General features: G+C 42.8%; 1 protein-coding gene across 1 annotated transcript in view; it reads left to right on the top strand.

Annotated features, from left to right (window-relative positions):
• Positions 1-25,418, top strand: part of Cc2d2b (coiled-coil and C2 domain containing 2B) — a 90,655-nt gene that overhangs the window by 25,057 nt on the left and 40,180 nt on the right. The window contains exons 10-17 of the mRNA XM_087907720.1: positions 562-702; positions 4,659-4,752; positions 4,907-5,025; positions 8,170-8,347; positions 9,176-9,326; positions 21,424-21,571; positions 24,290-24,428; positions 25,135-25,338. Coding sequence (XP_087763846.1) covers positions 562-702; positions 4,659-4,752; positions 4,907-5,025; positions 8,170-8,347; positions 9,176-9,326; positions 21,424-21,571; positions 24,290-24,428; positions 25,135-25,338 — 1,174 coding nt within the window. The remainder of the gene's footprint in view (positions 1-561; positions 703-4,658; positions 4,753-4,906; positions 5,026-8,169; positions 8,348-9,175; positions 9,327-21,423; positions 21,572-24,289; positions 24,429-25,134; positions 25,339-25,418) is intronic.

The raw sequence follows: 25,418 nt of genomic DNA, 5'->3' as shown, positions 1-25,418 counted from the left end.
GATCTGAAACCTGACCATGTCTGAACTGTTCCTAAGTTAGTGGCTGCATGGCTGCCCAAATATAACCTAAAATTTATGGGAGGACACCCTTGTATTAGGGGAAATAAAAGCACTGACTGGTTTACACTTTTGGTCATAAAGAGCAGAGTACCAACCACAAATGATCTCAATGTCACATAGCAAGAAACGTCACCAAAATGTCAGGGCTCCCAGCCCCTTTCCTTATGGTTTCTTTCTTTCGGCATCTTCTGCCCATTCCTTTGGGGTGTCTCTGACTTCTTAGCTAGATTTCCCTTCTTCCAGAAAGCTCATATATTAGCAGAAAGCTTTTGAATAGTGATTTTAAAACAACAACAACAATAACAACAACAAAAACCTTTGCGGAGTTCATTTCTGCTGTGTTTTCAGTGGACAAAAGAAAAGCATCCTAAGATAGAGGTTCCAGATGTGGGTCAAGTAGGGGGACCAGATCGGTTCAGTCCAGTATGTTCTTCTACGATGCTCCAAGTGACCTCAGCTCTAACCTAGCAGCCCACTCTCACTCTGCAATTCTTTTCACAGCGACACAAAGCGACTGTACGACGCAGAAAGGGAAAAGGACCATGCCCTACTGCACAGTGTTTTGCAAACTTGGAAACAGATGAAATCTCTCCGGCAGAAGCAAGGATTTACAAGCACCCCAGTGAAACTGCAGTTTCATAGGTAAGTGGCCGCTCTGTGTTCATTAGTCCTCGAGGAAGTGCCTGCAGACACGGAGAATTCACAGTCACTGAGAAAAGATGTAGAAGGAGCACACTGATGTGTAAAGGCCTGTGTGTTGAAGATCTCAACAAATCTTACGAATCATTTAGAAGGTAGCTTGGTTGAAAAGTGGGTGGAGGGATTGGACAGATGCACACCGGGAGGTAAGTGGACGAGAAATGAACACATGAACACACGAGTAGCAGCACGCCAGAGAGAAGTGCAAGTTAAAGCCACAGTGAAGCAGTGTTAGCAAAGCTGTCCAAATGGCTAAAAACAAAAAGTCAAGCAAATACCGCCAAGGATGCTGAGCAGCAAAATCTCCATGCATTGCTGATGGCACAGAGGCAGTTTGGTACTTTCTCATAAAGTTGAACGTGGATCCAGCAATCATACTGCATACATTAAAAATAGTGAAACATATTTGAAAAAGTTAGATTGAGTCATAAAAGTGTATCTATTATAATATGGGAATTCCAATTTGGAATTAAATTTGTTAGTCATGTAAGTTCCCTCCTGACAACTCTTTGTCCTGCATCTATCTTTTTCAAAACTGCTAAGGGTGAGGGTTGTTTCAGGCAAGTAGGGAGGTGTATTTTCTGTTGTTCCTCTACTGTGCCGTAGCTTTTAACAAAAGCATTTCTGACAGTGCCTAAACCCAACCCAGCATGGGATTTCATCTTAAACTCCCAAATGAACTCCCAAACTCAACACACCCATGCACCATGAACTCCAGAGGACAGCCACAGACACCACATGGCTATTCAGACTCAAGACCTTGAGCACAGGGTATGTGTTCCCCAAGTCTTATTCTTGCTGCTTTGAACTCCGGTCCTCACTGTTGACTTTTCCTAGCGTTAAACAGATTTGATCTGGGATTTGCCTTGGTGCTTTTTTTTTTTTAACTTAGAAATACCTGCACTAAATCCTGAAGTATCAGTGGCTCGGATGATCCTAGCAGGACTTATCCCCAGTGATCCTAAAGTACCCTTCAGATAAACCAGGAAAGCAGCGTGTTTAATGCTCCTGAGACCTCTTTGTCCTGGACAACTTCGCTGTTCTTATCCTACCAACCAGCCTGGTCCTGGTTGATCCTAACTCAACAAGATTGTAGCCACCTCTCCAGAGAAGACGACTTGTGACAAGAATGCGTGGCACCGACATGCTGCCTCCTTCTCGTGTTTGGCTTGGGGCACAGAATCTGACGTTCCCTAATAATACCCTCAGTGAGGCAGCTGAGTGAACATCTAGATGTACGTGGAAGGTGGTAGCTTATATTAACAGCAGATGCCACCAGTGTCCATGATACTCCTTAAGGAAAGGGGAGACAGTGAGATTAGGAGAGGCTCGAGAGCAGATACTTGAGAAATGTTTAAGTGGCTTAGAAGGGGGGAGAGACCCAAACACAAGACAGAGAAACACCAGAGAGCACTTTACCACAGAGGTGCAGGGGTGTGCGGGGTGGGGGAGGCACTGTATATACAGCAGGAAAGAATGTCTAACCACACTTAATGCTTCTGAGAGACTGATTGGATCTCTGACATGGAGGAAAAGACAGTCTCAGCTAATGCATGTTTTATAAAGTGGCAATGGCTGATGGGAACTAGCAGGAAGTTGAAGATAAAGCTGCTCATCTCATTCAGGCTGGAAACTCACCTTGTCAAGTGTGAACACCACTTTGTTAAGTTTCGAGAGACCTGGGCTGGCGCGATGGCTCAGTGGGTGACAGCATGTGCTGCCAAGTGTGACAATCAGAGTTCTGTCCCCAGGACCCACATGGTAGGAGGAGAACTGAGTCCTGTAAGTTGTCCTCTGGCCTCTACATTTGTGCCATGGTGTTCACATGCGTGAGCCACCCACCCCTACCTAAATAAATAAATATGTGGAAATAAATGTATAGTTCACACACACACACACACACACACACACACACACACACACACACTTTTTATAAGGTAGAGAGAAACCGTCTGAGCCGGTTGCTGCCAGTTACTGACTCCAAACCACACCACTGATAAATCAGAGAGCTCAGGTTCATGTAGATATTGGCTTCACTTATGTTCTCTGTTGGCCACTACTACCTAGAGGAATGCAGATCACTAAGAAGAGCTTAAGATTTGAAGGTGTGAGGTGAATGGAAGTCACACAAGGGGAGACTCTACACTTACTAGACTAACCAAAATCTTGGCATTTTCCAAATGGTTCAGAATAAAAAGGAGTCCACAAACCCAAGATGACTCTACCTCAGTAACTATCCCAAAGGGATTCTAAATATAAAAGCCTCAGAACTTATTAATAACACTAGTTCTCCAAATTACTGTCCATTAGAATCACCTGGGACTTGTAACAACCACTGTTCCTAGTTAATTGGTGTGGTGCATGGTCTGAGTCCAAGAGTCTTAAAATTGAATCTCCCTAAGTGATTTAATATGTCATAACATTTGAGCGATTACATTAAAGTACAGTAAGTCAGCTGATTGCATATTGATGGCTGTGAATCAGAGAAAGGCAATAATGGCTATCCTTGGTCATTCTGTGAAAGTTTGTCTGTGCACTTCACATAAAGCACCGATTGCATTCGGCCTTCGCATCAGCCTGACTTTCAGATGCGAGCAGGCCTAGAGCACTTCAGTCATTTGCGTTCTGCAGTGCTGTGGATGAGGCTGGGTTTTCAGCACACGTGCCCTGGTCTCAAGCCTGTACAGGTATCACACACAGAAGCCTTCCTGTGTTCTGTTTCAGAAAGGCAAAGGATATCATCCCTTAAACAGCTCTAAATGGGAGCTGGAGAAGTGGCTCAGAGGTTAAGAGCACTGATTGTTCTTCCAGGTCCAGAGTTTAATTCCCAGCAACCACATGGTGGCTCACAACCATCTGTAATGAAATCTGGTGCCCTCTTCCAGCCTGCAGACGTATATACTGACAGAACACTGTAAACAAAATAAATAAATCTTTAAAAAAAAAAACCCAGCTCTAAGAGGATATGCTTGACAGTTTGTCGATATTTTAAATATATTCCAGACCCTTAGAGGATGTATATCACCCGGAAGAGAAACCACCTTCCTGTTTGTAATCAGTCCTCTTGTGCATGGAGAGGTTTCATTTCTCATGACTGAGGAATTGCTGGGTCACATGGTAATCTGGTTAGCACTCTCCCAACCTCTTTGCAGAGTAGCTGTGTCCTTTTATACTCCAAACAGAGTATACATTTGCTGCAGGAGCTCCTTCCGCTCCTTCAGCCAATAGCAATGGTCTGGTATCTCAGTGGTTATTGGCTGAAGGAGCGGAAGGAGCTCCCGCAGCATACATTGTCCCAAATGACTCTCTTCTGAAAGCATCAAAATAAAAACTGAAACTTGGAACTGAAAAGCACAAAACTCCCTAATCAAGAAAAAGTGTTCCAGATAAGAAGAGCCTTGTTGAATTGTAGTAGTGCCCACTGCACGCGGCTGTGAGACTTAAGTCAATGTGTATCAAGTACTTAGGGCACGCATGCTCAGTAAGTACTGAGAGTAAGCCATTGCCAACAGTAGCAGAAACAGTCCCAGCACTGTGACCTTCTTACTGTTAGTGCATCAGCCCCAGAGAACATATGGAGCATGTCCACTCCCTCTGGTTACCTTCTACCTCTACACCACGTTTTGTTTGCATGCCTTAAACCATAAGAGACAAAAATGGGATTTCAGATGCATGACTTTTATTTACATTATCCCCATTCTTCTGGCTACTTTTCTCCCCTGAGGAGAGGTGGACTTCGAAAAGGCTGCAAATGCTGGTAGCAGATTTACCCACGAAGAAGAAACCGGTGAAAACTGCAGAAATGCTTAGGGAGGTTTTTTTTCCCCAAAATTTTCTCTAACAACTCCCAAATACCTACATTACTTCTGCTCTAAAGAATTTTATTTATTGTTAATTAGGATAAAAATGAACACATGGAATGAGCAGAACCAAGCAGGAGTGTCTGGGGAAGAAAGTGAAGAAATGCCACTTCAGAATGGAGACACACGGGAGGTATGTAACATGTGTGATGACACCGGCCATCTTAACCTGCTGGAGTATTCCATTACTTGGTACATGCTTCTTGGAACTTGCAACAGATAGCAGACAAATCCAAGTGTAAACAGCTCCCATGCTAATTTATCCGTCCTCCTCTTTTGGTTTCTAGAGATGCTCCTATCCAGCTTCAGACCTGGAAAGAATGGAAATGGATAGACTGAAGCCAATTACACCAGTGCCATGGCTTTCTTTCTCAGCAGAGTTAACCAACGTATCCAAGTGTTCATTGTAAGCACCTCAGCAAACTGTTTCTTTCTCACCAGTTGCCCATTGTATTGTTTCGAATAACGATGTCGGATTTCTTGAGTACCATTTGTTTGACACTGCTACATTTGCATATATGCATTTTTATGTGCCAGCATCCCCATTGCTCTATGGAGTGTGATGCTATCCTCATCTTTGAAGTGGGGGGAGTTGATTCTAATGGAAGGTTAAGTTGCTCCAAGCCACATATCAAATACATTCCTGAAGGAAGCCTATACTGTTTTTACTAGCAAGCATGGTATATTAGTAAGTTTTATACTTTGTCATGGTTGTAATTTTTATTCAGGTAGGAGTGGGGACATAAAGTCACTGTTAGTATATTTTCACTGGCCTCATTATAGAGCACCTGGCATTTATGGAAACTGCTCCATGTCAAGAGGGCCCCTTGAACAGTTCCTTTCTTTGACAGTACGGATTTCATTCTTTCCCGGATTTCTTTCTTGTCCTTGCCTAAGATGTTATGTGTAAATAAATAGACGATTTCTCTCATCCACTAGGCTTGCAGATTCCATCTTCCGTAAACAGGATATTTCAGCTTAGGGCACCGAACTGCATCTAGTTTTCTACTTTTCTCTCCCAGAGGAGGCAGATGAGTTCATTGTTGAGCATTGTGAATGCATCATTTAGCCCAGAGCTGGAACGTGGACAATATTTCAGTAAATACGCACATTTATAAGGAAATGGATTGAAAAGAAAACACAAAGACTAGCAGATCGAGAGCACAATTAGCACCGACCTCTTTCTGAGCAGAGAGGTCCAGCAGAAAAGCAGCCTTTTATTGGCCCTTTAATGAGGGCCTAAGATAATTTATTAGGTAAAATGTGTACAAAATGCCCATCCGAAAGAAGGAAGGGAAACAAACCATGAGAAGAAATCAGTAAAAGAATGGTCAACATGACCGTTCCATTTAGGGGAAGGTTTGTATTGTAAATAAGGGAGAGAAAATATCCAAAGACATCTGAAAGAGTCCAGAGCAGAGAGAAAGGGGAGTAGACTGGACATGGCCAGAGCTATCCGCGAGAGGGGAGAGCACACCAGAGAGTGGAGAGTAGAGAAGAGGCAGCACAGGAGCAGGGGTGGACAAACCATGTGGATTATAAGGAGCTGATTGTATTGCATTATATTATAATATTATATTATGTTATATTATATTATTTTATATTATATTATATGGAGGTTAGCTGGGAGGAAGGACTCCTTTGGGGCATGGAAAAACCCATTTTATAAGTTCCTGAGGAATGCTGGCTTCTGTCTAACTGCCAGAAATCCTTCTGTAGTTGAACTTGAGCTCATTTCTAGACATATGGAGAGCCTGAGACTTGAAAGAGGAAAGAGGAGAAAGGAAAGAGGACCTACATGCCAGAGAATCTAAAAAAGGGTTGGTATGGTTACGGCAAAAGGAAATACAGCTTCCAAAGCCATGGCTGCGAGATAGAACAAAATCGATTCTTTAGAAAGAAGTAAATGCTGAGCCAAGGCCAGAAATGAGAGGAAGCAGAAATGGGGAGGATTAAAGATGGTTCACAATGGAAGAAAGCAGGCACAGTTTCCTGAAGATAACATAATTTTGAGTTGATAAATTTTCATAACATAGAGAGCAAGGTCTGTGGTCTATAAGGCCCACAGCAATTAGGATGTCCACACAAGACTCGACTTTCAAATTTGCTCAGTGTATTCAAACAAGCATTCCTTATACTGTCAAGCTATTATAAAAAGTTAAAAAAGCTATCTCACTGAGCAGGGAACAGTCGTTTGGACAGAAATGCTGCTGTAGGGTTTCCCTGGGGAAATCTCCGGTGAGAACACTTCTGACCTTTGTGGGCTCAACCCACATCTGCCGTGACGTCCTTCAGCTGTGGCAGGCACAGCTGTGGAGGGCACTGATGGAGGTCCAGGAAATTGTCAAGGATGCTGGCCAGCAGCCTGCATGAGCCCAGTGATGGTGCCGGAAGTTCAGTGGCTGCCGAGGTCAGAGTCACACAGAGTGTCAAAGACTCTTTGCTGATGGCTAGAGCCATGTCTTGGAAGCACAGCAGTGTAATCCTAGAGACCATTCGCAGAGGTCCAATTCTTGTATCAGGCCATTGTGCAGTTATCAGGATATCAGGGCTCTCCTCTGGGGACTGGTTCACCAGGTAGCATCGCCACCCTGGGGTTAGTTCTCAGCATATCAAGGCCTGTCCTGGGCTAGGCTGTATCTGAGCTGTGGGGTGCTTGCCAGGGGTTTGCTCCTGAAGCCTACCTCTTTGGCGGCGTTAGGCATTGTATTTCAGATCACATAATACGACTTTTGAGTTACACCAAGTGGTTTTCTACTTACATTTCTAATGCACAATCTGTGTGTATGTTGTTGAGAACACCACACAGGATGGCTGTCTCGGGGGTAACTGGGAAGACGGAAGAGAAGAGGAGACACAATAAACATCGTTTGTCCCCTGACCTCCTGGGAGGGCTACAAGGAGTAGACAAACAATGGAAAGAGACTCTGGCCCATCAACTGATTATGGCAGTGGGGAGCAGGCGGTTTCAGGCTTAGGTCTAGGGCTTAGCGCCAATGAACCGTTCTGAAACCAAGCCTTACTCCTCACTGGCCTAACCTCATGGGTTAGGTGATTTTATGACCAGCAAGTGTTTCCATAGAGAAAGTGACCCCTTTCTCTCCTATTGTGGTGTTTGCCCCGTCAGGAAAGGGGCAAACACACCCTGGAGCCTAAGGAATTTACAGTTGTGTGTGTGTGTGTGTTTCTGTTTTTTATGCAAACCCTCCACCCCTCACCATAACCTCCTCTTCCCTCTCTTGTAAGACATCTGGTGGGTGTTACAGTTTCTTTGAGATATGGCTTGGCGGAATTAACAGCCAAACCTTGCTTTCAGTTCCTTTCTATTTTTGAATGTACATCTATCTTTCTTAAAAAATGATTGACTATAAAGAGAATATTTCTATCACACACAAGCAGGTGCTATTTGACTTAAAGATAGAATTTATCATTTGAAATAGTCGTTCTTTTTTCTTTTTAACTTCCTAAGGTAATTTTGAGGAAAAAAATAGCATCTTACATTGTTTCTGATTTTTTGGGTCATCTAATGACTTGTTTGATTTTTTTTTAGATATGAGCAAAAAAGGAGAGCCAAAATTCAAAAGCTCAAATATTTTATCAAAATATTCTACAATGATAAGCAGGTTTCTTGCACTTCCGTGTCTCCCCTACAGCTTGATTTTAAAGTCATGTTTCAACAGATTTTTAACATTCACCTATTATACTGGCCCGAAACTATTTGCTTGGAGGTATGCCATTTTCATTCATGTTTGTGTCTTATTTTATGCCAAATGTGTCATTTTCTTGCTAATGCTTGTTATATATAGTAGGTTATTTCTTTTATATTACGGAATGTCTTATGGCTATAGCTAGTAGTATATTTACAATTAATAAATGCATAATCTACCTCTGCTGTGGGCTTTCATGTCTTAAACACAGAAGTGTATGTTTTTGATCCTCACATCTTTCTGTTTCACTAGCGCTCCCATCAGCCCTGCATATGCAGTGTTTCTCTTCATAGTGAGTAACCTGGTTAAGCTACAGTAAGGCCTAGGGGTAGCAGAGCATCAAACAATCGCTGCACGTTTTCCCAGCCCAGACTTGGTGGCTTCAGTCTCTTGCCATGCCTGTTCTTCATCCTTTTTTCTTTCGTCCTTCCTTGTTGCTTTTATCTTGCATCCCTTTAAGAAAGGGGGTAGACGAACACATAGCAGGCCCCTGATCTAATGGGCGCACGTGTTTGACTACTTAGTTCTCAGCTGGTGGCACTGTCTGGGAAGGCTGTTGGACCTTTATGGGGCGAAGCCTTGCTGGAGGAAGTGAGTCAATGTGAAAACAAAACTGAGGCTTTCTAGCTTGTCCCCACTTCCTGTTCTTGCTGCTTTGTGAGCCCGGCCGCGTGACCTGCCAACTTTCTGTTCACACCTTGACTGTGTGAGGAAAATGTCGTAGAACAGCGTTATTTTTATATAGTATTTTTCAAAAATTATACTGATGTGTTATTGAGAGTTCTTCTCTTTTTCTGTTGTTCCTGTTTCGCATTTTGCTGAGTTCTCAATTATCTATTTTATATGTAGGTTTATGAAATAAGCAAAAGGACAAGTTTACTGGTTAAAATCTATCTGCCATTACCTGACAAGACGGAGCTGAAAGACAAGACTACCCTGGAATATACAGAATTTAGTTCCGATAAACTGGTCGCACCAATGGATGGAGGTGTGGGGAGCAGTGAGTATTGAACATCTCCTCTCCTCGGCTTTCTTCATGAGTACCAAATCATAAATGAGCCTGGGTCACACTCATGAGTAAAGAATCCTAGCTGGGTGTTCTGCGACACAACTTTTCCGGGGGAGATGCAACACGTACATCTCAGACAGGGAGCCCACAACAGACCAAAGTGCACATCACAAAGTCCAACTTTGTGAACCAGCGAGTTGTATTGAGTTCACTGACAGGAACAGAAATGACTGAAAGACAGCTGCATCACCAAAGCCCACCCGGCATGAGTGACAACTCACAAAGCTGGGGACCTGAAGCCCATGCACAGCCTACAGGCAACTCCACAGGTTGAGGGCATTTATTCCAGGTGCTCCCATTGGTCTAAACCTTTTCTGGGAAGCCTGGCTGGTCTCTGTTTCTCCCAAGCCGCTGGTCTGGTCTCAGAGTCTTCTTAGAAGTTCAACTTCCCTTCCTCTCTCAGAGGGATTATCAACTTTTATTGCTCATTTTTGCCAGGGGTGGGAGTGGGGGGGGAGCGGTTTTAGTGAATTGGTTTAGTTTCAGGAACTTCCTGAAGCTATTTTGAGTTGTTTCCCTGCAAAGCAGAATGCTTCAGTCTGGAGGAAATTTACACAACACTAGCTATGGTAGTACGTGTGATCCCAGCTCTCAGAAGGCCCAGGAGGATAATGAGGTCTAGGCCAGCCTCGAATTCATAGCAAGTCTTAAAAAAAAATGGCTGGGCGGTGGTGGTGTACACCTTTAATCCCAACACTCGGGAGGCAGAGGCAGGTGAATCCCTGTGAGTTTGAGGCCAGCCTGGTCTACAAGAGCTAGTTCCAGGACAGCTAAGACTGTTACACAAGGAACCCCCCCCCTCACAAAAAAAAACAAAAACAAAAACAAAAAAACTTCATTTACAGTATTTGGTTAAAAAAAATTCAGATTAAAAAAATTAGATTAAAAGTTTGTCTTGAATCAGGTCTTTGGGAAACTTAAACATTGTCAAGAATGCCTGTGTTTCTCCTTGTCCTACAGAGCAGGAGCAGTGTGGGTTCTGGAATGTGAGCTCTGGGATGTGTACATGTATTTGTGTGGGGCTTGGGTGTCTGTGCAGGTGTCAGTGTGTATTGTATGGTGTACGTGAAGTGTAAGTGTGTGTATTTGCGTGGTATGTGTCTGTATGGGTGTGTTTTGTGTGGGGTGTGTGTGCATTTTTGTTGAATGTGGGAGTGTTAGTGTGTGTATGTGTGTAATTGTGTGGTGTGTATGTATTTACGTAGTATGTGTCTGTGTAGGTATGTGTGTTATGTATTTGTGTAGTGTGTATGTGTGTGTGTGTGTTTGTGCTTGTGTGTGTAGGCAGGTATCTTTTTGTCAGTCATTGTTTACCTTATTTTGAGACAGAGCCTCTTACTCAACATAGGCAGGCTGGCCAGTGAGTAAGCATCTGTCTACTCTTGTTTTCTCAGTCTGGGATTGTGTAGGTGTGCCACAGGCCACCCTAGTCCAGGATTGTGTAGGTGTGCCACAGGCCTCCCTAGTCCGGAACTGTGTAGGTATGCCACAGGCCTCCCTAGTCCAGGATTGTGTAGGTGTGCCACAGGCCTCCCTAGTCCAGGATTGTGTAGGTGTGCCACAGGCCTCCCTAGTCTGGAACTGCATAGGTGTGCCACAGGCCTCCCTAGTCCAGGATTGTGTAGGTGTGCCACAGGCCTCCCTAGTCCGGAACTGCATAGGTGTGCCACAGGTCTCCCTAGTCCGGGATTGCACAGGTGTGCCACATGCCCAACTTTTTACTTTGGTGCTGAAGAGCTGCACTAAGGTCCTGTTCTGAGCTATCTCCCAGTCTGGGGGGCTTTGCTTCTGACTTCCTCTCTTTTACTGACTGTAATAATGCTACAGAATATGTCTGCTATTCTTGAATCAGTAGAGCAGGTAAGGGAAAAAGGAGGAAAAGAGGGACTGAGAAAAGGGATGAAGGAGAGGAGAACATTTCTATCCTCTTGTTATTTGATTACCTCACTCTTCTCATGCAAGTAGATTAGTTGTCACGTCTCAGAGAACACAGACCAAAGCCTCCCCTTAATGGTGAATCAATCCCACACCAGTTATGTTTTAAAGGGGTATGTATTTTGGGGGGTAAACTTACATGCACATAAACCGTCAGGAAATTAGCCTAGTCGCTGGAGCAGGAGCAGGAACCAAGCACCAGAACCAAGAGGCCCGAGCTGAGGCTTGCTGCTCTTCTTTTAAAGAGAAATAGACCACACCCTGGTGGGCTGGTATTTCGGCGGCTATTGGCTGACGGAGCGGAAGGCGCTCCCGCAGCACTGTGGGCTCGTGCTTCAGCGACTATTGGCTGAAGCAGCGGAAGATACTCCTGCAGCACCTCCCCCTTTTGTTTAAGTAAGAGAGTTCTAAGCCTACTATGAAATTATATACAGTAAGTACAAACCTACAAAATTATATACAATAAGTACAAATATCCTATTCTAACTAGCTAAAGTCTTGTATAATAAATAACTTGGCCAAGTCATGAGAGGAAAGTAGCTACATTTATCTAGTCTTCAACCACATAAAAGATCCGAGAAGGAAAATAATGTTACCTGAGTAATTAGGAAGTGCAATCAAAGAACTTCCAAAACATGCAACAAATCACAGAGACAACTGTCTACCTGGGCAATCACCAAAGACCTGTTTGCAGCGTTGACGCAACCAACTTTGACTAAGGCCTAGAATAACTGACAGATTATTTTTAACAGGCAAGAGATTTTTCAAAACCATCTTGCCCTGTCTTGGCAAGATTTAACAGTTCTGTTTATCCATTTCCGGATTTTATCCATTTCCGGATTTTAACAGGCAAAAGATTTTTCAAAACCGTCTTACCCTGTCTTGGTAAGATTTGACAGGTCTGCTTATCCATTTCTGGATACCATGTATTTGTCAGTAGTTGAGGTATGGGCAGTTCCTTGCCCAGAGGCCAGTATTGTCAAGAAGATAAGCTCCAAGTGGAATGTCTTTGGTGCTCAGCAATCTCTCGGGAATAGGTCGGTGTTGCCAGGAGTGATTGTGTCTCACTACACAGAACTCTAAGATTAAATTAAATGCCATTTTCTACAGCTCTTCAAAGAGGTTGAAGACTATTTATATATAATCTCTATGTATCTAAAGAACCTGATTAGTCTAACCATAAATATGACAAACATAGATGACTATTGATCTACAATTCTTAACATGTATCTAACTTAAAGACTAAGAGAATGAACAACTGTGCAATAAATGAGTACAATGACTTCCAAATGTAAACAATAAATATCAATACATAAACAATATATGAGTATCTTAATCAGAGGTAGAAATGTACACTGCAATATGGTATACATATATCAATACAATATATATCAATACATAAAAAATGTTTTAAACAGGTAGAAGCATACATACATACAATATTCAATATAATTTAACTTTGTATCCATATAAAAAAATCTATGCCGATGTAATTATCTATAAACAATAACTCACAAATACCATTATTATCTATCCAATTTTTCCTCTTTTTTTTCCAAAAAGATCCCTGAGCTTATAAAATTCCTTTCCCAACTTTCAACCGTATACTAATTATAATCAATCCCTAAATATTGTTCCTAAACCTGAGGACAAACTTTGCTGAGAGAGGGGACATCATCCTCTAGAATTACTTCCAGCTGTCATGGGGGTGAGGTTCTTTCTGGAGGATCCTGTGAAAGTAAAATGATGGTTAAATTTCAAGATCAATGTCTTTTAAAATTGCAAACAGTCTCTGAGTATTTTGTGGAGGTCTGGCCAGAATGTTGTACAAGATGTGCACCATTTCAGCTAACCAAGTTGGAATCATCTGTGCAGCTGATACCCGAAACAGGACTTGTAGTAGCACTATCAGTATCATGACGTCATATCAACTGAGTGGAGTTGTTGTTATGGGGGTTCCATCTTCTTCCTGGAAACTTCAAATGTCAGTGCAGAAAAAACTCATTGTTCATTGTGGAAAACTTAAACATTAATTATATAGACATATACAAACATATATTCAATGAAAGGTATGATAGACATATTCAATGAAAAGTATGATAGATATGAAGAAAAGCAAAGATGTTTTCTAAACTCATATTTCTTTCTGTCTCATATCATGGCTCTTGACATAAGACAGAAACTCCAGAAACTCTGGGTTTTTCTCCTAACAACAGGCTTGGAATTAGAGAGGGACCGAGCCAAGAGTCCAACTCCAAAACCAGCTCTATAAATTCAGAAATATGATTTAGTATATTCCAGAGCTTCATACTCACAGAACCAATTCAGTTTTCTTGATAAGCCATATTGGGTAGTTATTTTTCCATCTGTCAGTATTCAAACATCCAGGGTCCTTTGAATTTTTCAAAGACGAGTGTTTTCCTGTGGAGACAAGAACAGAACCCTGCCCCATTCTATGTTTTTCTTACCACCTGTATGGTTATCATCATTGTAGATGCTGTCATTTCTCCTTTCCAAGAGGTTTCTTCTCTTCAAATCTAACCTTTATTAATTTTGATGGTATCCACAATTTTTCTTCTCCTGTGGAAATAAGAGCAAAACCCCTTCCCCAACGTAGCACATCTCCTGGCTTCCATTGAGAGGTCAGCACATCCTTGATATAAACCGGTTGATTTAGTTCAGCACTTTTCCATTATCCAATGTCTTTCTGCTGCTGTTGTTCCCTTCTCATTAGCGTTAAGAAAATTCAAGGTTAATAAGGCATTATGTAATCTATTTCTGGGGGCATTTTCCACCCCTTTCTGTTTATTTAACATAGCCTTTATAGTTCGATTTGATCTTTCTATGACTGCTTGACCTGTAGGATTGTATGGTATACCTGTGACATGCTTAATATTATAATAAGCAAAAAAACCATTTCATTTTCCTAGAGACATAACCTGGACCATTATCTGTTTTTATTTGTGCTGGTATACCCATAATGGCCATAACTTCTAATAAATGTGTGATTACTGAGTCAGCTTTTTCTGAGCTTAAAGCAGTTGCCCACTGAAAGCCTGAATAAGTGTCAATGGTGTGATGTACATATTTTAATTTTCCAAATTCTGCAAAGTGGAAGACATCCATCTGCCAGATTTCATTCCTTTGAGTACCCTTCGGGTTAGTCCCTGCAGGTAGTGGTGTTTGGTTATATAAAGAGCATGTAGGGCATCTCTTTACAATCTCCTTAGCTTGTTGCCAGGTAATGGAAAACTCTTTCTTTAAACCTTTGCTATTGACGTGATGTTTTTTATGAAATTCTGAGGCCTGCAACATGCTTCCAATCAATAATTGATCAATTTCTGCATTACCTTATGCTAGAGGACCTGGCAGACCCGTATGGGACCGGAAGTGTGTTATGTACATCGGGAAAAGCCTATTCCTAATTATGTCTTGTACCTGGATAAACAATGAAGTCAACTCTGTATCATCTGGTATAAATTCAGCAGTTTCAATATGCAAGATAACTCTTTCTGCATATTGTGAATCTGTAACAATATTAAGAGGTTCTTTAAAATCCCTTAGCACCATAAGAATGGCATATAATTCTGCCTTCTGGACAGAAGTATAAGGGCTTTGTTCCACCTTACTCAATTCATCTGATTTGTAACCAGCCTTCCCTGATTTATTAGCATCAGTATAAAATGTGCGGGCTCCAGTTATTGGAGCATCACGTACAATTCGAGGAAGAATCCAAAAAGTTCTCTTTATAAGGTTAAGTCTACTGCTTTTTGGATAGTTGCTATTAATTTCTCCCAAAAAATTAGCACAAGCCCTTTGCCATGGTTCATTGTCTTCCCATAACTTTTTTATTTCATCAGTAGTGAAAGGCACTATAATTTCTGCTGGGTCTATACCTGCTAGTTGACGAAGTCTCAGTTTACCTTTTATAATTAATTCAGAGACCTTTTCTACATAAGTTTTCATTTTTTTACTTGGTTTGTGTGGTAAAAAGATCCATTCTAAAATAGTATCTTCCCTCTGCATTAAAATTCCCATAGGAGAAATTCTGGAAGGCAATATGACTAGAATGCAACTAAGATTTGGATCCACCCTATCTACATGTGCCTCCTGTAATTTTTCCACAATCATGGTCATTTCCTTTTCTGCTTCAGCTGTTAATTCTCTGGGACTATTCAAATCTTTGTCACCATCTAAGGTTTTGTTTAAATGAATTATTAGATCAGGTGTTATCCCAACAGTTGGTTATAGACTGGAAATATCTCCTAACAATCTCTGAAAATCATTAAGAGTCCGTAACCAGTCTCTCCTAATTTGTGCCTTTTGTGTCCTAATTTTCTGTAAACCTATTCTGTAACCTAGGTAATTAACAGAATCTCCTCTTTGAATCTTTTCAGGAGCAATTTGTAATCCCCATTTAGGCAAAATTATCTTTACTTTCTCAAACATTTTTTCTAACGTATCTATGTTTGAATCGGATAGCAAAATGTCATCCATGTAATGGTATAATGTAGATTTAGGGAATTGCTTATGTATCATTTCCAATGGCTGACTTACAAAGTATTGACACAGGCTGGGGCTATTGAGCATTTCCTGTGGGAGGATAGTCCACTGCTTGTATCTCCTAGTAGGCTGGGAGTTATTATAAGTAGGCACTGTGAAGGCAAATTTTTCTCTATCCTTTTCTTGTAATGGTATGGTAAAGAAGCAATCCTTCAAGTCAATAACTATAAGAGGCCATCCTTTGGGTAACAGAGAAAGCAGAGGAAGTCCAGACTGTAGAGGGCCCATAGGTTGAATTACCATGATGACAGCCCTTAGATCTGTCACCATTCTCCATTTGCCAGATTTCTTTTTTACAACAAACACAGGAGAATTCCAAGGGCTAGTGGACTCCTCATTATGTTGAGCATCTAATTGCTCCTGTACCAATTGTTCTAAAGCCTGCAATTTATCTTCAGCTAAAGGCCATTGTTTAACCCATATTGGCTTTTCAGTTAGCCATTTTAAAGGTAGGGCTGTAGGTACCTCTAATGGTTTGTTAGTTGTTTTATGTTCTTGTACAGCCTGAATGGCTGGTGACTGTAACATGAGGGGGCCGGCTTGTTGGGGTTTCCATCCCTCCAAGTACCCCAACAGCTGGCAAGCAACAAAGAAAATCACACACAGGACTCCATAAGGTTATAAACTGATTGGCTCATTAGGTCAGGCTTCTTGTTAACTCTTATAACTTATATTAACCCATTATTCTCATCTATGTTAGCCATAATGGCTCTGTACCTTTTTCAGCTGGGCAGGTTACATGCTGTCTCTTCGGTGGTCTGCGCAGGAGTGGCTGAGGAACTTTTCTCCTCCCTAGCCTTATCCTATTCTCATTACTCCGCCTCTACTTCCTGTCTGGTTGGCCCGCCTATACTTCCTGCCTGGCCAATCAGCGTTTTATTAAAATACATGATTGACAGAATACAGATAATTCTCCCACACCAGGTGACCTTTGTGCATAGTACTTTATTACATCCTTCCCAGAATCATGACTTCCTGAGACTGCAGGAATGTTAATCTGGGTATTCCATTGTTGTAGCAGGTCACGGCCCCATAAATTTATTGCAATATCAGCTACATATGGCCTTAACTTTCCTCTTTGACCCTCTGGTCCAATACAGTGAACCCATCTTGTGCTTAGTTTAACTCAAGATATGGTTCCAATTCCTAGTAATTGAACATATGCCCCTTGAAGAGGCCAATTTGGATGCCAAGATTCTGGAGTGATGATACTCACATCTGCTCCTGTGTCTATCAAGCCAACAATCACAATTCCATTTATACATACTCTCAGCTTTGGTCTCTGATCATTTATAGAAGTTTGCCAAAATACACGTTTCTTATTTCCTAATTGAATTTCTGACTTATCCTCCACATTTGCATCATTTAGAACCTTATGATCTTGTACAGAAGCTTCTAGAGTTTTTAATTTTCCTGGTGTGACATGTCCTCCACGTTACTGGGAATGACTGGGCCACTTTTGGCTTGGGGGCCTGCGAGAGGCCCCTCAGGGAGTTTCCCGATGGTATTGGGTTGCCTTTTCTGTCTGTTGTTGATCTGCATTCATTCGTCCAATGTCTTCCTTTACCACACTTCCTACATATACCTGAATGCCGAGGTTTCCTATTCCTGCCATTCCCAGATGAAGTGTTATTCCTAGAAATACCTTGCCTGCAATTCCTTTTTAGATGTCCAAATTTACCACAATTAAAACATTTGGCAGGTTGATGTCCCCTCATCGCTTTAGAAATCGCTTCTCCTACCCAAAATTCGTCATCGTAATTAAAAGTCTGAAAATTCATGGTATGCTGGATCCATTCATCCATAGGTGCTGATCTAGACCTTAAAGGCCCAATTATCTTTTTGCAGTCTAAGTTTGCATTTTCAAAAGCCAGTGATTCAAGAATTAGTCGTCTAGCTTCTGGGTCTGTTATTCCTGTGTTCAGAGCCTTAATTAATCTTTGCAAAAAGTCAGTATAGGGTTCTCCCTGTCCCTGCCTAACCCTAGTATATGACTCTACCTTTCTTCCTGGCTCTGGTAATCTACCCCAGGCATTTAAAGCTGCCTTGTGGCATAGAGACAATACTTCATCATCATAAAGAGCGTGGACCTGTGGATCAGCGTAAGCTCCTATGCCAAGAATTTGATCCTGTGAAACCTCTATACCTTTTGCTCTTCCTTGCAGTTCCATATGTTTGGATTCTTCCTTGAAATAAACTCCAAACATCAAGGAAGGTCCATCTTCGAGGACCACTGAAACTAACTGTGAGAAATCATGGGGGATAGCCCTGACATTAGAAGCCCAAGTTCTTATCATTTCCTTAACAGATGTAGAATGCAAGTCATAATTAACAATGGCTTGCTTAATTTCCTTTAGGTCATTCATACCTACTGGTGTCCATCTAGATTCTTTGGTTCCCTTTGAGCCTTTTGAAGTTGATGCTTTGTCAGAATAAATCACAGGGTATGTTGCTAAAACCCTGGGTAAGCCAGTTCTAACAGGTGGTGGTGGCATTGTATCCTGCCCTTGTGTCTTCTCACCCGGATCATCAGTTCCAATAATTTTTTTCAATCATTTCAAATCTTTGTATCATCACCTCTCTTAAATCCTGAATCTCCTGACCTGCATATGTTTCTAGTGATTTCACTAAGGTATCAATTTTTTAGTCCCCATTCTGCCCTTGTGACTCCAAGGTCTTAATGGTTCCTTTTAAAGATAGTATCTCTTCCTTGAACTGCCCCTGGATATCATGTAAATTGCCATCCTGGAGGTATATTCTGTCTGTTACCTTATCAAAACTCTGTGACAACTTTTCAAAGTCAAATTTCAACAGCTTGGATCCTTTCAGGTAATTTCTTAGTGCCCTTAGATAAGGAGTCAATTTTGCCTATCATAGTATTAATCCTATCAACTAATGCCACATATTTCCTCAATGATATAACATTAAGAAGGAAGCTAAAACCTAATAACCAGTAAATTGAGGTACCTCCATAGGCATATAGGCCACTTGTGATTTCTACCAAAGTGGCAGCAAAAGCTGTAGCTAGAGTCCCATTAAAAAATAAACCTGCCATTTTACCTTTCAGCCACCATATGGGAATGTCTCCGAGTCGCGACTGGAATCACTGTAGGCCTCACGACAAATCCTGTTTTAAAATCTGCTCTGTTATTTGTTCAAAAACTGGGGAAAATGAGTCAATTGAGAGGTCAGATGTACACAGAGAGAAAATCCAGAGGCCAGGCACAGAGCACAAAAAGTCAGAGAGCTTCTAGTGGCCAATAAACAAGGCAGCCTGGCCTAACCTGGCCGGGCTCTCCTGCCCTGCCGCTCTGTTCAACCCGATGTAAAGGGTCATGACACAGCCACTGTGCTATTGCTAAAGAGGCCTAGTGCTTTGGGCCCCGTGTCCCTGTGCTGGATTAAGGGTCAAGCTGCTTGCAGCGCTCCCAATCAGTTATGGCGGATGGCAGGGGTTTCAAATAGCTTGCTGGAACTTCAAAGGGAGCTTGCACTGTGAGCTCTTTGACTCATGTTGCAAGGAAAAATTTTAAAAATCCGTGCAGAACAGAGCAAAGTAGGCCAGGAGAGACTGTCCGAACCTGTGTATCCTGGGAGGCATGGAGGTTATGGCTGAGGGAGGGCTCGTGCCAAGCCAAGCTGGTCAAGCTGAGCTGGCAGTAGGCAGCCAAGCCAGAGGCCGGCAGCTGAGGGAGGTGGGGGGGTGGAGGGGTGGGGGGCTTGTTTCTTAAACCAAACACTGGGCGCCAGATAATGGCGAATCAATCCCACACCAGTTATGTTTTAAAGGGGTATTTATTTTGGGGGGTAAACTTACATGCACATAAACCGTCAGGAAAGGAGCCTAGTCGCTGGAACAGGAGCCGGAACCAAGCGCCGGAACCAAGAGGCCGAGCCAAGGCTTGCTGCTCTTCTTTTAAAGAGAAATATACCACACCCCAGTGAGCTGGTATTTCAGCGGCTATTGGCTGACAGAGCGGAAGGCACTCCCGCAGCACTGTGGGCTCGTGCTTCAGCGACTATTGGCTGAAGCAGCGGAAGGTACTCCTGCAGCATCCCCTCCCTTCCAGATTCCTTTCTTTCATCTTCTTAGGGGTTTTGCATCTCTTTGTGCCTATCAGGTGAAAAGCAGAGGTGTGGACAAATGAGCAAGAAGAAAGCCAAAGAAAATGTGGACCAAAAACAAAACTGGGAAGGGCAGGCTGAAGAGCACAGTCTTCTTGGGTCCATAGAGATCAAAACATTCTCTTCTTCTATAGAGGCCTTGGAGGGGAGACTAAGGGCACCAAACATAAGGGAGCGTGGTAGTAGTTTCACAGGGTGGTGGTAAATGAGACAGGGGATAGAGGATGTAGGGATGTAAAAAAAGAGAAGTCTGGCCCCTTTGTGTGTGTGTACAGTGTGTGTATCTGTGTGTCTGTGTGTCTGTGTGCATGTGCCCTTGCACTCATTCATGGAGTCTAGAAGGAGGTGCTGTGTCCCTTGAGCTGGAGTCACTGGCATTTGTGAGATGGCCAGTGTGAGTTCTGGGATCCTAACTCTGGTCCTCATGATTGAGCGGCAACAAGTGCTCTTAACCACTGAGCCCTCCCATCTCCCCCCCCAACCCCATCTGACTTTTTTTTTTTTTGCCAATGATCCTTTCTTACTGGAAGAAGTCCCAGAAAGAATGGTTACAGAATCCCAGATATAAGAAATGGAGAGATGCTCATCTCTGTGTTTGACTCAACATTCTCCTCTCATTTGTAGTCTGAAACAGTCCTCCTTGTAGTACCTTAGAGGGGAGATGAAGGATTGGTGTGGGAGAATTGTCTGTATTCTGTCAATCATGTTTTAAGTAAACGCTGATTGGGCGGGCAGGAGGTGTAGGCAGGGAAACCAGACAGAAAGTAGAAATGATGCAAGGAGAGCAGGAGAATTCTGGGGAGGAGGAAGTTGATTCCTCCCACTCCTGCCCAGATCACCGAAGCAGCAGGATATGAGTTGCCCCACTGAAAAAGGTACTGAGCCACATGGCTAAAATAGATCAGAATAATGGGTTAATCAAGATGTGAGAGTTAGCTAATAAGTAGCCTGACCTAATGGACCAATCAGCATTATAACTTACGAGTCCTATGTGTGATTTTCTCTGGGACTAACAGCTTGGGGGCCGGGCAGGACAGAAACTCCAACAAGCAGGGCCCTTCATGTTACAAAGGATACAAGATGGAGGCCAGAGGCTGCTATGGTGACTTTCATCGTTGCTCTCCACCCTTTTGTTGTTGTTGTTGTTGTTGCTTAATTGAGTCTCTCCTCCATGGACCAGACGGCCATCACTCTGGCGAGGCTGCCTAGACAATTGAGCCCCAGGATCCACCTGTCTCTGCCTCCTCAGCCCTGGGATCACAGAAAGCTTTCATATGGCTTCTAGGGATCCAAACTCACATTCATGCTCGCATGAGAGGCATTTTACACACAGAATCATCCTCCCCACCCCTCAACTTGTGGATTTCCAAATGAGTGATGTGTTCTAAATGTCTTTTGTAAACAGATGTGCCTTTTAATCTCGAGGGAAGTGAGAATGAAGAACTTTGCCTTTTAACCTCAGGAAAACTCAGCTATTCCCTCTCATGGGCTTTAGATGACAATGGAATCCCTTTGACACCCGTATCACAGTCATTGCGATCTGCATACTGTAGGTAATAAACTTTTCATGTTTGAAACATAGTTTTACATCTCAGCAAGACATCCCATAAAATGTGCATGTAAATGTTTGGGTGAAGGCTTCGCTCTAGCCCCTGGCATCCATATACTCAAAGAGTCTGGAATGTTCTGATGGAAGCTCCATCCCAAGCCCCCTCCCCTAGAGCTGCCTCAGTCCAGACTCTGCCCCTGAGAAAGTCCACTAACTGATGAACCCTCCCCAGAGATGCTCAAGACCACTCTTACAGGGTATTTAAAATGCCCCCCAGAAAACAAACACATGGTTTTCTGGTCTTCCTTTCCCATCTCCTCTGGGGGTGGGGGTGGCCTGGAAAGCCAAACAGGAGCATTTGTATCCATTAAACCTTGGCTTTTTTTTTTTAACTTGGTTTGATTTGGTCTGATTCGGATTATTGCGTCAACAGAGAAGCTCACTGGGGCGTAGAAGGGGCTTGTAGACAGCAGCAGGCTGCTGACTTTTCGTTGACTCTTCACACTGTGGCACTGTTTTCTGTGTAGGAGGACGTGTTTCTTCCCCGCTTAGGTTTACAGTCACATGGACAGCTAGAGAGGGATTTCCATCTGTAATCCTCAACTTGCAAAGGCTCAGAGTTCGTTACTGAGGGTTTACATTTTCCCAGTCATTCCAGATCGTGTGGTGGAAGGACAGTCCTAGACTTCTAGAATGTACTTGCAGTACTCCACCTTAATCCACACAGTGTGGTCTTCAGCTCTCCAACCGGCCTTGAGTAAAAGACAGAGCAGCAGACTTGGTGTTTGTTGGTAGAAATGGTTCACTGCTGATGGGGATTTTGGCTCAACCCATAGTTGAATGCCAGTGGGGTATGCAGGGGACTCACTGCAACATGGTTCTGAGGTTTGTGATAGTTTATGAGGCAAGTGTCATGGGATTCTGTGAAATCCAATGACATATTCCTTCCTTAGAAGGTATCTTGTATAAGTTTCTCTCTCCAATTTACTGTGAACATTCAAGTTTTGCCTCAACCCTTGTGTTCTGGGGCATGTGGACTAACACTGTCCCAAGAGGAAGGAAAACATGTTGCAAGATGTTAAGGATGTCATGTCTTAGAGATCTTTTGTAACAAAGATAGAAGAAGAATTCAAGTTCAGAAATAGGAAATAAAAGGAAGACTGACCCGAACTCCACCTGTCATGGCTGTGACTTCATTTGCGGTCATCGTGTCCTGGGGTGGGTCAGCCACAGATTGGTAACAGCCATTAGAGACGTAAGAACAAACCCTGATGAAAGAAAACTGGATGAAGTGGACATCAGCTTTGGCTAACACATTACAGGATCCGTGTCCACATTGCAGTTCTATGACCTCAGTTGACAGATGGGAGCTGCTCCCAAGTGCTTGCGAGAAAAGGGAATGAAAAGGAACAAAACAAATCAAAAAGGAGGACGTGACTGCTCCTAGGTGTGGTGGCGGCGGAGGAGGGTTATTGTAGACTGGAAGGGGAGTATGTCAGAGGCAGGGGAATCCAGGGGAGTCCAGAGAGAGCATGCCCCTGAGCCGTCAGAGGAGAGAGCTGAAGGGGGAAAGGGGAATAGCAGGAGACTAAGAGGCCAGGAGGGTAAAGAGCCAGGTAAGTATAATGATTGAATCCTATAGAGAAGGGCTGCTGGGGAAGGGCAGCCCAAGCCCTGGGGTGGAGGGTTGTGGGAGATGGCAGGTGCTTACCATATGCTGTAGCAAGTAGGGACTGAGGGATACTAGGAGAACCTGATAGGCAGGTCCATTTTGATATGTTAAATAGGTACCTCCACCGTCTGTCCCAGGTTTGAGACCAACAAAAAGATCTTAGAAACCCATTCCAGATTCTTCTAGTTAACATAGCTATGAAAACATCAAGTTACTTGAAAACTCCAAGTACACACTCTAAGGTTGCCTTCTTTCTGCTCTTAGTCTACATTTAAGTCACTAAGGGCATATCGTGAATCTAGCTGTCCCAGTGTTTGACTCTCCTGGCCTATACTGTCTACTTAGTCGCATTGTTTTTTGTTTGTTTGTTTGTTTGTTTGTTTTATTTCAACAACCTAAAGACAATGTTTTGAAAATTTTTTTTAGCTATTTGTTTTGTATATTTATTTATTTTCACATTTACTTACACATGCATGCTGCAGTGCCCACGGAGGTCAGAGGACAACTTAGAAGAGTTCTCTCCTTCCACTATGTGGGCTCCAGGGATAGAACTAAGGTTATCAGGGTTGATAGTAGGCACCTTGACCCACTGAACCATACTACCAGCCCCTTAGGTTCATTTTTTTCATTGTGTGCTTTCTTGATTTTACACAAACAATTATTTGGATTAAAGTTTAGTATTGTGCATCACATAAAATATTTAGCCCATTATTATGTTTAGAATTTTTAGGATACAACCAAATAGTACTATTCACTTAAACATCTACGGCATTCCAGCTCCTCTGCAAATCAGAGATGGCACAGATGAAATACCTGTAGAGTTTTATCCTTAGCAAGATTATTGTCATTTACCATTTACCGGAGAGCTATAGTGAGACTAGAAGATGAGGAACACCAGTTCGTGTATCACAGAGATAGGTTCTCTTTTATCCTTAAATACGGGATGTGGGTAGGTTCACCTCTAGGTTCCCACCATGGGCGGGCTTTAGCCTGTGCAATGCGTAACCTGTATGTTGTATGTAGAGTCACAGAATATCTTCTCCACATTAGTGTGCTGAGGAATGTTGATGCCAGAGGTGTTCCTGGACTCTCGTGGCCCGTGAACTCTCAAAAGCTTTCTGACTGGGCAGATGACATCAGGATCGATCCAAATAATCCGGAGTGTTCAGATATAACAGAGCTTATTATGGTACGTTTTTGAAACTCTCAATACTATTTATTTCCTTATATGTGTCTCTTACACTCTTTCATTATTTGCTGTGTATTTTTCCAGAGGCTTGGGGTGCACGTGAAAGTAGAATTGGGGGCACATATGATTTTCAGTCAGAGTACAGGAAAGACATTTAAAAAGCATCAGCTGAAATGATTGCTTTGGACCTGGTGGTTGGCAGGCTGACCTTTAGGCTAGCGTCTGTTACACACCAGCCATATTATTAGATACTGAAAGTGATATATCAAGAGGACTTAAGAATGTTCTCTTGCACGCAGACACCATTATCTGGGCACTTGTGCTCATCCCTACAGGCAATTGAACTGTTCTGTGCTCCCAACATGCTTTCTTTTGACCTCCCTTCGTCCATGTCACACTGACAGTGGCTGTCGTATCCACCCTCCAGGTCTGGTGTTCCTAGTTCATCCACATGCCCCTTTCTGCCTTTTGTTCATATACAACATCGCATTTTCTCTTTCTGTGTGAGTCCTGATCATTCACGTTAGAAAGCATGCCAGCCAGAGGCTGTATTTCCACAGGTCACTTGCCTCCCCAGGTCCAATTGCTCCGCCTTCTCAGACTGCAACAGACCTCACTGCTGATGGAGCGAAAATAGTATTCTGAAATAATTCTTGAATTAAAAATAATTTCCTAAGTAAAGACTTTGCGTGTTTGTGTCTTACAGTATTTGAGACATAGAGGGCAGGAAATCCCAAAATATTTCCGTCTCGAGCAGTTGCAAGATGAATTTAACTTTGTGTCTGAGGAAGAAATGAGAAGGAGCAAACGCTTCCAGCTGCTGCAGCTGAGAAACGCCGGCCAGCTAGATCTCTTCCTTCTGCAGCAGATGCCTCTCTACGACAAAGAGATTCCAGACATAGTCTTCCAGGTACTGACTCCCATTCAGACACAGCTCATTGTATGTCAGTAGCCGCTGCTTTCAAGCTGTCTTCATCTCTATTCATTTTG

The sequence above is a fragment of the Myodes glareolus genome, chromosome 7, assembly GCF_982192425.1.
Source record: "Myodes glareolus chromosome 7, mMyoGla1.1, whole genome shotgun sequence".
NCBI classification, from domain to species: domain Eukaryota; kingdom Metazoa; phylum Chordata; class Mammalia; order Rodentia; family Cricetidae; genus Myodes; species Myodes glareolus.
The sequence above is the reverse complement of the archived record's forward strand: the minus strand, read 5'-3'. Positions and strand labels throughout refer to the sequence as shown.